The sequence below is a fragment of the Crocodylus siamensis genome, chromosome 9 (genome assembly GCF_052110815.1).
Source record: "Crocodylus siamensis isolate JL-2025a chromosome 9, ASM5211081v1, whole genome shotgun sequence".
In the NCBI taxonomy this organism is placed as follows: Eukaryota; Metazoa; Chordata; order Crocodylia; family Crocodylidae; genus Crocodylus; species Crocodylus siamensis.
Genome location: NC_143403.1, coordinates 43,572,674 through 43,585,407, shown reverse-complemented (window position 1 = coordinate 43,585,407; position 12,734 = coordinate 43,572,674). Strand labels below are relative to the sequence as shown.

The 12,734-nt window shown below is 50.1% G+C and overlaps 1 protein-coding gene across 3 annotated transcripts in view; it reads left to right on the top strand.

Moving 5' to 3' along the window:
• The window catches only part of SMTN (smoothelin), a 68,987-nt gene that overhangs the window by 14,191 nt on the left and 42,062 nt on the right, over positions 1–12,734 (top strand). For all 3 annotated transcript variants that reach the window (XM_090062090.1, XM_090062087.1, XM_090062088.1), the window contains exons 3-4: positions 9,783–9,943; positions 12,142–12,235. In XM_090062090.1, coding sequence (XP_089918216.1) covers positions 9,783–9,943; positions 12,142–12,235 — 255 coding nt within the window. The remainder of the gene's footprint in view (positions 1–9,782; positions 9,944–12,141; positions 12,236–12,734) is intronic.

Sequence of the window (12,734 nt, the reverse complement as noted above, 5' to 3'; positions counted from 1 at the left end):
TGGTGAAAGCCAACCCCCTAATTTTATTTCAGATCCTCCCTGCTTTCAGTTTATCCTTGCTGGTAATTTAGACTGGCTCCTGCCAGGGCCACAGTGGTGCTCCATTGCCTATTGTCCTATGGTTAGCTCAGCATTCTGCACAGTCTGTGGTCAGTGGTGTCTAGCCTACCCTTGCATTTCTTGCTTGGTCCCACATTCCTACTGTGCGCTGTACCCCACTCCGTTTGTGTCAATGGGAAGGGTCTGTTTGCTCAAGGGTCATGGCCAGACTTTGACTCTAGGGAAGGCTTCTGGCCTGTTAGGCCTTCCAGCTCCAGGCTACTTGTTGAGCCAGCAGGATGTAAGGGTCACAGGCCTCTCTCAGGCAGCTTTGAAGCTTGGTCTCACAGGCAAAGGCTCTAAGAGGGGGGTGGGGAAGGGAGGTGGCTCCCAAGCTCAAGGGATACAAAACTATGACATTTCTTTTTACTTGATAGATGTTAAAATATAATCAGTAACATAATGTGGAGGATTGTGGGCTTAACTCTTAAGACAGTCAGGTCGGTGAAAAACTGGCTGCAGGATAGATCCTAGAAAGTCGTAGTGAACAGATCTGTGTCATCCTGATGAGAAGTGGGCAGCAGTGTCCCACAGGGGTCAGTGCTCGGTCCAGTACTTTTCACATCTTTATTAACAATTTGCATGTAGATAGGCTCCAGATACAGGCAGACCTAGGCAGGCTAGCAAGTTGGGTAGATCGGAACCAGATGAAGTTCAGCATCAAGAAATGTAAAGTGCTTCACCTCAGGATGAACAACCCCCAACACCCCACCAGGCTTGGCAGCACCAAACTGCCTAGCACTATGAATGAAAGGGACCTGGGGGGTGGTAATAGACTACATGTGAATGAGTGGGCAATGTGATGCTGCAACCAGTAGGGCAAATAATACTCTGGCGTTCATCAATCGATGCATCTCCAGCAAAACCAAGGAGGTGATTCTTCCACTGTACTCAGCATGGGTGAGACCGCAGCTGGAGTAGTGCATGTCATTCTGGGCACCACTCTTTAACAAGGACGTGGACAAGCTTGAGAGAGTCCAAAGAAGAGCCACCCATATGATCAGAGTTTTAAAAGGCAAGCTATATGAGGACAGGCTAAGACATCTGGGACTCTTCAGCCTGAAGAAAAGAAGGCTGAGAGGGGACCCATAGCAGCTTATTGCTACACTAGGGAAGTACATCAAGGGCTTGGTGAGCAACTGTTCACCAGGGCACCCGAGGGGAAAACCAGGAAAACACAGTTCTCCCAATGTTTCAAGGCCACAAACTCCTGGAAGATCAATTCAGGCTCAACATTAGGAAAAACTTCTTCACACATGGTGTCCAGACTGTGGAATAAGCTCCCTCCAGAGGTGGTGCAATCACCTACCCTGGAAATCTTCAAGAGGAGACTAAACAGTCACCTTGCTGGGGTCACCTGACTCCCAGTTATCTTTCTTGCTTGGTGCAGGGGGCTGAACCCCATGAGATCCCTTCCAGCCTTACAATCTATGAATAATGCAAGTAACGTGTGTAATAAAATACAAGTGTGATCTATGGATATTTATTTAAAAACTTTAGACTTGGGCTTAAAGTTCAAATAAATTCCTCTACTTTCTGTGTCCAGGATGGGAGGGGTCACTATAAGGATACACTGGGCCCCCAAATTTCTCTCCCAGCTCTGCTCACAGGGTATAACTGTAACTGTCATTGCCAGTTACAGAGCAGTCCTCCAGCTCAGTCTCCTAGTGTTCCTCCTGGCCTTTCTTCCTCAGAGGAGAGAGGCCAAGCTTGTCCAGACTCCTGTCCTCCCTTTTGGAGCTACTGTTCACATTCACATAGGCTCTGGTTACACTGCTCTCCCAATGCTCCCATCAAAGGTACAGTCAGCACCTACTCCTGGGGGCACCATGTCCCACACTTCCCTAGTTGGTTGGGACTTTGTCTTTGTGGTACTGTATACCCTTCCACACACGGGAGTCCTTTGCCCAAGGACCATGGAAGCCCTTGTGATCGGCAGTCTGATTTGCACCTTTTGTCCTGTGGCTCAGGCAGCTGCCTTGGATGGAAATGTCCCATTACTAGGGGTCTACTAAAGGAGGCAGCCACCATTTTTGTGGGCTGAGTGCAGTGCCCCCCCCCCAATGCCTCTTATTGGTTGAGGGGCCCTGGTGGCTCCATCCCTCATTGCTGATTGGTTGTGAGGGCTGTCCATCATGCAGCCCTACCTCACCCCTGGTTGGTGAAGAGAGGTGGGGCTGAATGACCAGCAGCCCCCCTCCGCCCTTGCCCACTTGTGCAACTGGGCTGCAGCACCACGAAGACTGCTGGCTACCTCTGGGGAGCCAGCATTTTATTTCCAGTAAGTTTTGGGTTTCTTTTCTTTTCTTCTCTTTTTTTTTTTTTTAGTGAGCCCGCCATTTTTGTGTGGAGCCCACCCAATTTCACATTTGCTGTGAAAATAATGCAATTGCAAATTCAGTAGGTCCTTACTTATTACACTGTGGCCTGTGCACCTGCACTGAAGATGCTTAAGAGCATAGACACCTTAAAAACAAAAGCATTTATTGGGGTGGTTGCAGTTACAGCATCATAGGGGCAGCTATTGGCAGTGAAGGAATCCCAGCTCCCACAGACTGGCTGAGCCCAAACAGACTCGGTCTACTTTGGGGGCAGTGTGAGAGAGATAAAAGACTGCCCATGATGCTGTGGGAGAGGGACGCTAGGACTCCGGCAGTGAAAATGAAACAGGTCTGAGAGAGACCCCATTAGAGAGCGTGTTGGAAGGACCCTCCTGCCCAGACATCCTCCTGGATCCAGTGGGCCTCATGGTGATCTCTTCTGAGATTCTCTTCTGTCAAGGCCCATTTCCTGCCTGCAGCTGACCACAGAATGGGCAGTCTGCCTTGGCTGAAAAGGAGGGCTAGAAGGGACCCCTGGGACCACTCCCTGCCTGAAGTAGGATCTTCTGTATTCAAACCATCCCATACAAATCTTGTCTAACTTATTAGTAAAACTACATAGTTAACCCTCTCACTCTACCACAACACATAGTATTCTAACTTGCTGGAGATAAAGTGGGGGACAATGGTGACTAGTAGGGGTGTGCAAAGCGGGCCCTATTCAATTCAGGTTCAGATTTGGCCCGAATCGGGGACAGTGATTCGATTAATTGATTTGGACATAGACACATTTTTAAATGTTTTTTCTACATACCTCAAGGTACCAGGCGCAGCTCATGATCACTGTGATGCTGGGGCACATGGAATGTCCCACAGGAGTGCGGGAGGGCCTCTACATGCTCAGTGGTGAACCTGGAAGTACTTCCAGTCCATTTTCGGGTCTGCCAGGGAATGCACTGGGCCCCCCTCCACACCTCCCTGGCTCAGTGGTCAGCCACAGAGGGACCCCAGGTACCCCACGCAAACCCAGGAGGCACCAGTCACCAAGCTGGGGGAGCATGAGGGACCCCCCCCATGCACTTTCCGGCAGACCTGGAAGGGGTGCAGCGGTTCCAATTCTATTCAGAGAGATTAAAGGGTTTGCTGGTTTGATTCGGAGATTTGGCCACTGAATAGGGCCAAATCTCCGCTGAATCGAATTGGGGACCAAAGCTTTGCACAACCCTAGTGGCTACTGTCCTGCTGCTGCAAGGTTTGTTAAAATACACTTAGAGGTCCAAGGAAGAGGAAGGTAAAACCTCCACAGTGTGTACCAATATGACCATGGGGTAAAATTCCTTTGTGACCTTGAAATGTAGTGATTTGTGTGACTGAGTAGAGGGGCAAGATCCTTTAGTTAAGAACCTCTGGGTTTTAGTCCCAGCAGCAGCCTTGGCATGCTCCAGTCAAAATCCTCAGCCTCAGCTGCAGGCAACTCCCAGTGCTTCTGAGAGGAGAAAAAAAACCCTGACAGATGTAACAACAGGAAAGGGGGGGAGGGGTGGAAATCCTTCCCGGCAAAGCCCAGGGCATAGGATATATGGGTAGTAGAGTACAGGCAAAGCTACTCCTCGATCATGTTGAACAGTCCTGAGCCCAGGATGGATCCCTGTAGAACTCCACTCAGAACATCCTGCTGTTCTGGTATGGCACCGTTTCTCATTACCCCTTCCTTGCACCTGCCGAGCTAGTTGTTTATCCATCTTGTAGCGGTTTTGTGTCTGACATGTCTCCCGTCTGTAGCATCCGGATAGCAAAGCAATTGTCTAGGAGGAAGCTGCATCTATCTTGTTTTGCTTTAGGAAAAACTTCATCCCAGGGGGGAGGTCAAACCACCAACCTTTTGGTTAATGGTTGGCTAAGAGCCACCAGTACTAATTGAATGAGCTACAGTGATGTGGGAAGGTCAAGCCCTCTCCAGGCTGGTCAGCTGTGGGTTCCTTCTCCCTCCACCTGACTTTTTGCCAAGAGGGCTGGAACCGCTGCTGAGGAAGGGAAGGGAAGCAAGGGCTAATTTCCTCCCCAGCTCCCTCTCCCCAAGCACAGCCCACCCTGAGAGACCCAGTCTTTTTCCAGGTGTTCTCCATGCTCCAGAATTCTCTCTGTCCTGTGCCAGGATTCTGGGTCATTTGCCTGCTCCAGGGGTTGAGGCAGGACACCATCCCTGGTTTCCAGCTCACCATGCCTAGCTGTGTGCAAATCGATTAAACTGGAATGGGGCTTGCAGTCACCCTACTGCTCATAGGCTGTTTCTGGCTGGGGTGAAGATGTGCAGGTTGCTTTGGATTTTGGTCATCAATGGCTGTGTTCAATATAAACTATGATGACAGGCAGTTTGACAGGGAGGGAGCGCCACAGCTTGGAAGCGTTCAGGAATAGGCTCAGTTTGAACCAGCACCACTGACAGCTGCAAAAGGGAGGAGGAAGTTCTGCAATGTCCATGCTGTTCCTGGCATGCTAGGCTGCCCTGTTTAGTGTGCCCCCTGCCATGCTCCCTACCATGTCTCTGGAGCTCCCAGTCTGAATGAGAGTCCATGCCCTGGTGGTGATAGTTGGGAAACAAATTCCCAAGGTGTGGGTGCTTTTTCCAGTGTTTTCTAGGCAGTCACTGAGTATTGCTAATAAGATGCCATGTTCTGTTCCTGGCATACATGCATGCCATGGGTGAATGGGAGAGGGATGTGCAGGACTCGGCTGCCATCCCCTCATTCCTGCATTAACCTTTATATCTTCTCCAACTTCTTCCCAGCTCTCCTGTTTCTCTCTCTGATCCATCCCTGCTTGTCATAACTTGCAGATGCTGGGGAAGAGCTGGGAACTCTGGGGAATTCTCTCCTCTTCTCTCAGATCAAGACCAGGTAGATATCTGCCAACTCAGACCCCCAACCTCTGCATGGGGAAGAACAGGAACAGCATTGACTTGGTATCAGTATAGCCTAGTTCTCTAGTCCCTATTGGTAGCCTCCTCTGTTCATCCGCTGTCTGTAACCTGGTGCCTCAGAGCTGCTCACTGGGTACTCCATCCTATAGCATCCTGGGACTTGTGCAGAACAGGGGACCCCACAGCAGCTGTCCATCCAGCTGTGCTTCTAGAGCCCAGAACAGAGTAGAGGTGCCAAACAGCTATGGATGCCTCTCAGAGTGACACTTAGGTGTTTTTAAGCTGAGGTTGTGCTTTGCTTCCAGGAGGCAGCTGCCTAAACCCATCTTCTGCAGAGTAAGTCCCAGAACAGTACTGCAGCACTCACTGGTGTTGAATGTGGTCAGGACCTAGCTTACTGAAATCTGGTCTCAGTCTATCCTTACCCTATCTACACTGGAAGGGAGGCCAGGCCAGGAGCTCCCAAGGGCAAATGGGGCCTATTAAAAACACATGGCCTCAAAGTCTAGTATCCTGGGATGGCTTTTTTGGGGAATTCCCTCTGTTATTGGACACAGCATTCCAACCAGGAGTCTGGAGTGAAGTTCCTCCAAGAAAGTTAAAGGAGGGCTATAACCCTCCACTGCACATCCCTTCCTGCCTGCTTGCACAGAGCTAGGACTTTCCCAGGCTACAGGAAACTTGAGACATTAATACATCCATACCCCAGTCCCTCAGCTGAGGAGGATAGGACTGGTGCCCTGTGTTAGTGGGCCAGCACTGTCCCCATGGGGAAGATTGAGAGGCTTTCCTATGGGGAAAGCAGGTGCCCAGGCTGGGGATTGGCATTGATGCTCCCAGCCTTTGAAGGCATTATCCCCAGCAGAAACTGTTTTGGGTCATATAGTTTATTTTTAACAAATTCCGTGAGAAATAGCCATGCAGCAGCTGGAGCCAAGGTTTCCTTTGCTGCAGGTTGATGTGAGGTCAACTTTGACGCTCTGCAGCTGGAGAAAAACTCATGATGATTACTTGTATTCCTGCTCTCACTTTCCAGTTCTCAGAGCAAGCCTGGCCTTCTACCCATGGACTTGTGTCTCTGTGGGCTGCCCTGATCCAAAATGTAGGACTCATGCTTAGGGACATACCGAGTTCAAGATTGCATGTTTTTTGTGGAAACTGAATTCAAGTGGGCTCTGTAAAAAAACGGCGGGCTTGCTGCAAAAAAAGAAAACTGCAGAGAAAAAGGCGGGAAGCCTTGCAGGCTTGGGATGTGGTCAGGGAGTTGGGGGGCAGGGTGGAGAGGCTGCACAGCAGCTGGACTGTGGTTGTGGGCTGGTTGTGGCAAGCAGCCAGAAGGCTGCAAGTGGCTGCACTGGGGCCATAGGGATGGCCTTAAACTGTGGCTTAATTACCCTGATTAAACTCTGGAAGCTATTAATCCATATTTAGCACATGGATTAATGGCTTCCCCAGGTTTATTCAGGATAATTAAGCTGTGGTTTTGGGGTATCTGGCAATCTGAGGGGAGGGGTGGGACTGCCCAGGTCCCTCGCCAGACCAGAGGCATGGGGGGACCCACTGTGCTCACCACATGAAAATGGCAGCTGCCCCTGAGATTTGCCTGCAAAATCAGCTAACTGCTTCCTTGAGTTCATTAGACCCCAGGCCTGGACCTGCACAAACCTATCTACAGAGTATCCCCAGAGACCTTAATATCTCCCCACTGGCCTGCTGCTTGTTCCAAGGAAGAGTCCAAGCTTTGCCCTGGGATAACTCCTTATCCCTGTAAATCTCAGTTCCACTGGCTGTATACTGGACCTCACATATGCAGCAGGGGAATCTTTGCCAGCCCTATATGGCTTCCCGTTTGGGCTGTGGAAGAAAAGTTAAGTCCCCCCTTTCTGTAGAACGGGCTAGCCTGAAATATCACTCACCTGGAGATCACTCTTTCCATAGGCAATCAGTTAGGACAGCATTTCTCAACCTATGGGTTGTGACCCAAAAGTGGGCTGCAAGTATATGTGAAACAGTTGTGAACAAAGTTTAAAAATGGATCATATTTTGCATGCATTTTTGAAAAAATAGATGCTGCTTTGTTTCACCATATGTTAACACTGTGCATACTAATAAACGGGTATCTGGGTTTTCCATTTGCTGTGGAGAAACATGGATTTTCTCCTTTAAAGGAGAAAAATGTTGGAAACCACAAGTTTCCCCTTGGAGGCTGGTGGAGTTCCAGCCTTCAAGAGGCTGCTTGGGGCTGGGGGAGTGAGAGGCACCAAGTGCATGTGCATGTACACACATGCCTGTGGCAGCCAGGTAGCATGGAGAGCAGCTCCTGCAGCTCCCTGCAGGTAAGTCTATGGGGCAAGGACATAGACAATGCATCAAGTGGTGGAGGGAAGCAATTTCTCCCCCTGGGACACATGGTATTCCTCTGGCTGATAGGTCATTTTTCTCAGATGCCTTTTCTACAGAGGTGTTGATTTCTCTATTACAGGCAGATAGTGCCTTAGGTGCCCAACCCAATAATGTCTCCTTCTGCCTGACACTTAGCCCCTGCTACATATTACATATATTGCACAATTTAATAGTCAGTCGCACAATACATTTAGATCAGGCACATGTGCAAAGTAATTATCACACAATAAAAATGACTATGCAGCTATAAAAAGAGCCAACCAGATATAAAGCTAGTACTTGAAAATGTATAACAACTGTATAGCTGGTTTCTATCCAGCTTTAATTTAAATGTGTAGTAGGGTCCTCACTTGCTTTCTTGTCGGTCTTTGTCTCCTTTTGTCATGTTGCATCTTTGCCTATCCCTTCCAGATAACTTTTTATGTTATCTTCCCATCATTGCTTTAGTTTACCTCACAGTCTGATACCTTCCACCTCAGATTTTAAAATCTGTCTCACAAGTTTTCTCTGTCACAGTATACCCTGTTGCTTTTATCTTGTTCAGTCCATCAGGCCTTTTGTAAAGATCTGCAAGCTGTTGATTATGTCTTCTCTTCCAAACTCCATTTTCTTGTACTGCACCAAATATTTTATTTGGTACTTTGTTTTCAAACAAAGCTTTTTTTTTCATTTGCCTTTGTCAAGGTCCAGGATTTACGTCCATATAAAAGGACAGGGTGAACAATTGAGCTATAAATCTGGATTTTAAGGTTTCTTTAGATTTTCCTTGACATTTTATCGAGGCTCAACAGGCATATATTAGCACTGTAAATTCTTGCTTTAATTTCTTCAATTATTTGATTATCCTCAGCATCTATTGTTCCTAAATATTTAAATTTTTCTACCTTTTTCACATTGTCATTTCCTATCCTTATCTTCCTGTGATCTTGCAATTTATTTCAAGATATTTATGGTCCTGGGCTATGGCAATCTGCTCATGGCTCCACACCTTCAGGTGTGCAGTCATACAAAGGAACTTATGCCCAGTTCTTGAGTGCTGTTCTGAGTACTGTCCCCCTACCCCTTATCTTCTCTGGGCATCCTGGCTTCAAATCACATGCTATCTAAGTCTTTTCTCCCTCAGGTGAGGAATAGAGAACTGCAACAGAGGCCCAGGAATGTGAGGAGCTGATGTTCCTGCTGGATACAACAGCAGCAAAAAAGATTCCCCCTGGATCCACCCCCACACATATACTTCCTGGATAGTTGGATCCCAGTAGCTCCAGCTTCTCCTTTCTACTGCTGCAGGGCTAGGGCCCCTCTGGCTACAGGGAGACAAAGGCTATGTGATCTGTCAGCCCCAGCCCATCACAGTCCTTTCAGCCTCTCTGTCCGTAACCCTTGTATTCTTCCACTCTCAAAGAGGCTAGTCCTGGGCTTCCACTCCTAACCAGGAGAGACAGGCCATGTTCACTGTGCGTTGGGGCTCACTGCTTGCTTTCCTTGTGTCCTACATCTCTTAGGCCTGTTTTGGCAAGGCAGCAAGTCCTATAATGTGACATGAAACTGCGTGAGATGGGTTTCCTGTGGGTGTGTAGTAAAGTCCTGCTTTATAGTTCGTTCTTTCCATTCTGTGCCTTGGCTCTGCTAGCTGCAGGGCTAGGAAAAGTCTACAGTGCCTTCTCAGATCCTGGTGTCTGCTCCAGGGTGGAGTACGCGTTCATATGAGGCCATCTTTTGAAGCCCTTGAGTTGTCAATGTGCATCCTCTGCTGTACTGTGTGGGGGTCAAAAGGCTGCATGCCTGGAGGTTTGGGGGGCAGGCTCAGTGGCTTAGAGGATAGTGCCAAGCAGTGTGTGCCGTGATGCTGCCATACAGATAACAGAAGAGGACAAACAGCTTCATTGTGCTGAGTGCAGGCGGGCACAGGCTGGCATGTGGGGTGGGGGAGCACAGTACATACAGTACAGAGAAGAGCTCTCTGATGGGTGGGGCCAGGATAAATAGGCATCTCTGTCAGTCCCTATGTGAACCCCTCCTTGTTCTGTTTTACTGCCCAGCTGGAAGCCACACTGGACCTTGCTGAACGGCGCCAGATCCGCTCTGCCATTCGGGAGCTGCGGCGGCAGCAGCTGGAACAGGATGAGGGGACGTTGGCATCCAAGCGCTTCCGATCTGAACGTGGCAGCCACCGACAGGAGAACAAGGAGAACTGGCTGCGGTGAGTGTGGGCACATGGTATCTTTGAGGCACAAGGTCCTGCCACCTATTATTTGAGCAATAGGTTTTCCTCACCCTGAGAGGGACCTGGATGCTGGCTTCCTCTTTCTTCTTAGGTTTCAATTTCTCCGCTCATGGTACTTGTGTGGCTTCCCAGGAGCTCCCATGCTGTAGTGTGGCTCTGTGCTGCAGGTCCAGCTGCCACAGGGCTTAGTAGAAATACAGCATGATGCCAGGAAATGGGTATCGGCTATTCCCTGTGTCACTGGGTACCCAAAACAATTTGAGATGCTCTGCTCTATGAGCAGTCTGCCCAGCTCTCACCTGCTATGCCTTGGTGTTAGTTGATATAAAGAGCCCAGACCAGGGCTTCAGACCCCTTGGCCTCTCTGAGTCCCACTCTGGGTGTTTAGACCACTCAGCCTCTTTGCACGGTCTCTTCCTGGGTTACCAGACCCCTCGGTCTCTCCTCTAGCCCCTTTGTGGGCCCTCAGTCCCTTCTGTCTCACACAACTGCTTCCTAGACTACCAGGCCCCTCAGTGTCCCTTCTGCCCCTTCTCTGGGCTACCAGCTCCTTTTTTGGTCCCTTGTCCTGGATCCTTTTAGTTCTTCATTTTCCCAGCCACTTGCTGGGTTTCTGGACACATATAGCCCTGGTCCTCCCCAGCCCCTTGCCAGGCCACTGGACCCATGTGGTCCTGGTCCATTGCCGGCCAAGTGCTTCTCTGTCAGGGTGTGCTCCCCTAGCTTTCCCCCCATGGGGTAACCCACAAGGCAGTGGCAGCTGTGGCTTTCCAGTACCACATCCTTGCTTTTCCTTGGAGTGGCCCATTCATAGCATTTCATGGAGACTGCCTTGTCACAGGCAGCCCCACCACACTAACCAGCCCTAGGAGGGTGCTGTTTGAGGTCTTACCCAGGACCTGTCTTCAGATCTGCGTGACCTTATTAGTCCCTCTCTGGATTCCCCCTACATGGCCTATACACCTCCTGGGCTGCTAACCACTGGGTCCCTGGCCCTGACTTAATCTCCCATCTGAATCCTCCCCTCTCTGGCCACCAGCTCACTCTTGGACCACTTTCCTTGATTCCTCCTCATCAGATGGCATACCACCAGCCATTGTCATCCTGGGCTGCCTGCCCCTTAACCCCTTCCTCTCTGCTGTGGCCACACAAGGATCCTTGGCCTCTCCTAGGCCCTGGCCCTGCCTCAGGCCAGTCAAGGCTCTCCCAGCTCTGGCAGTCTCTGCCATGGTCTGTTTCACCCTTCAGACCCTCTTGGACCCTGGCTTCACCCAGGCCAGGTCAGTCCTCCGGCTGTCAGCCCTTTCATCTCTGTGGGTCCGCCCTCTCAGGCCCTCCATAGATTGCTTCCTTTCCCTGGGCTCACCCTGATCCCTCCATAGACTTTCCTTAATGCAGCCACTTCCTTCTCTGGGTTCATCCTGACCCCTCAATAGGCCCCCACACTCTGCCCCACTCACTGGGTTCACCCAGACCCTCCAATAGGTCTCTCAAACACTTGTCCTCTCTCTCAGGGCTCACCTAGCCCCTTATTAGGCCCACAGACTCTCAGCCCCTCTTCCAGGGCTTGCCTGGCCTCTTCCTAGGCCTCTGTGCATTCAGCCCCTCTCTCTCTGGGTTCATCTGGCCCCTTACTAGGCCCCAAGCACTCATCCCCCTTCACAGGGCTCTGGACTTCCTCTCACATTGGGTCCCTCAGGAACCTCCTCCATCCCCTTAGTTCCTGCCAAACCTCCCAGCTGTTTCAGATGTTATTCTTCCAGCTGGCTGATGTTCCTACACCAGCTCCCAAGATGTTACTGCTAGCCCTACTCTCAGAGTCTGGGCTTGTACCCTGTCTATACCCAGCCCTCCTCCAAACAGGTGAGTCCCTTGATCAGGCCTAGCCTCATCTGCTGACCCCTGGGTCTGCTGACTCTGCAAATATGCCCTGACCCCCACCTGCCGGTGGCTCAGCAAGCTGCCTGATCTCTTCATTTGGCACACGCCTCAAGTGCCCTGCCACACCCTGGCCTCACATACCTTAGGTGGCACAAGAGAGTGAATGTCTGGTACTTGTGGTGGTAGTGTATTGTTCATTGGAGGGAAGGTCACATACTCATCCCCAGCCAGCAGCCTGACCACCCAGTTTAGTTCCTTTCTAAACTGCTTCTTGGCTTCTGTTCCCCATTCAGGTCTCAGCAGCTAGAAGAGGAGAAGCAGAAATCCCTAGCTCTGTTGTCAAGGAAGCTTGAATCCATCACAGATCTGGAGGAGCTGACAACCCTGGTGAGTTGCTCTCCTGAAGGCATCACTGCTGCCCTGCTAGGAAGGGATTAACCCTGTTCTGAATCCATGCTAGGAGGAAGTCCTGCAGTAGGCCTGGTATAGGATTAGAAGGCCAAGTGCAAACTACCATGCTATTCAGTTCAGCTTTAACCACTCTTTCTCCTTTCCATCTACAGAGTGGCCTTTAAGCTGCGAGTGGGAGAGGGAACTCTGTGCTCTGCTCCCAGCTGTGCCACTGAATCCTGTGTGAGCTTGGGCATGTCAAATCCCTTCTCTTTTTTGTGCTTTTTTCTCTTCTGCACACCAGGATAATGTCCACTTACCAAAGAACAAGGCTAAATCACAGTGTAGGATGCACCATGTAGCTGGTATTACTCACTATGCCTTGCCATGCACCATGGACCCCATTGGCATGGCAGGGTAATGCCCCCAAGCATGACAGGAGCCTGTGCTAGTGCCGTGACTAGAACCTAAGAGTTATGGTTCCCAGCTGTACCAT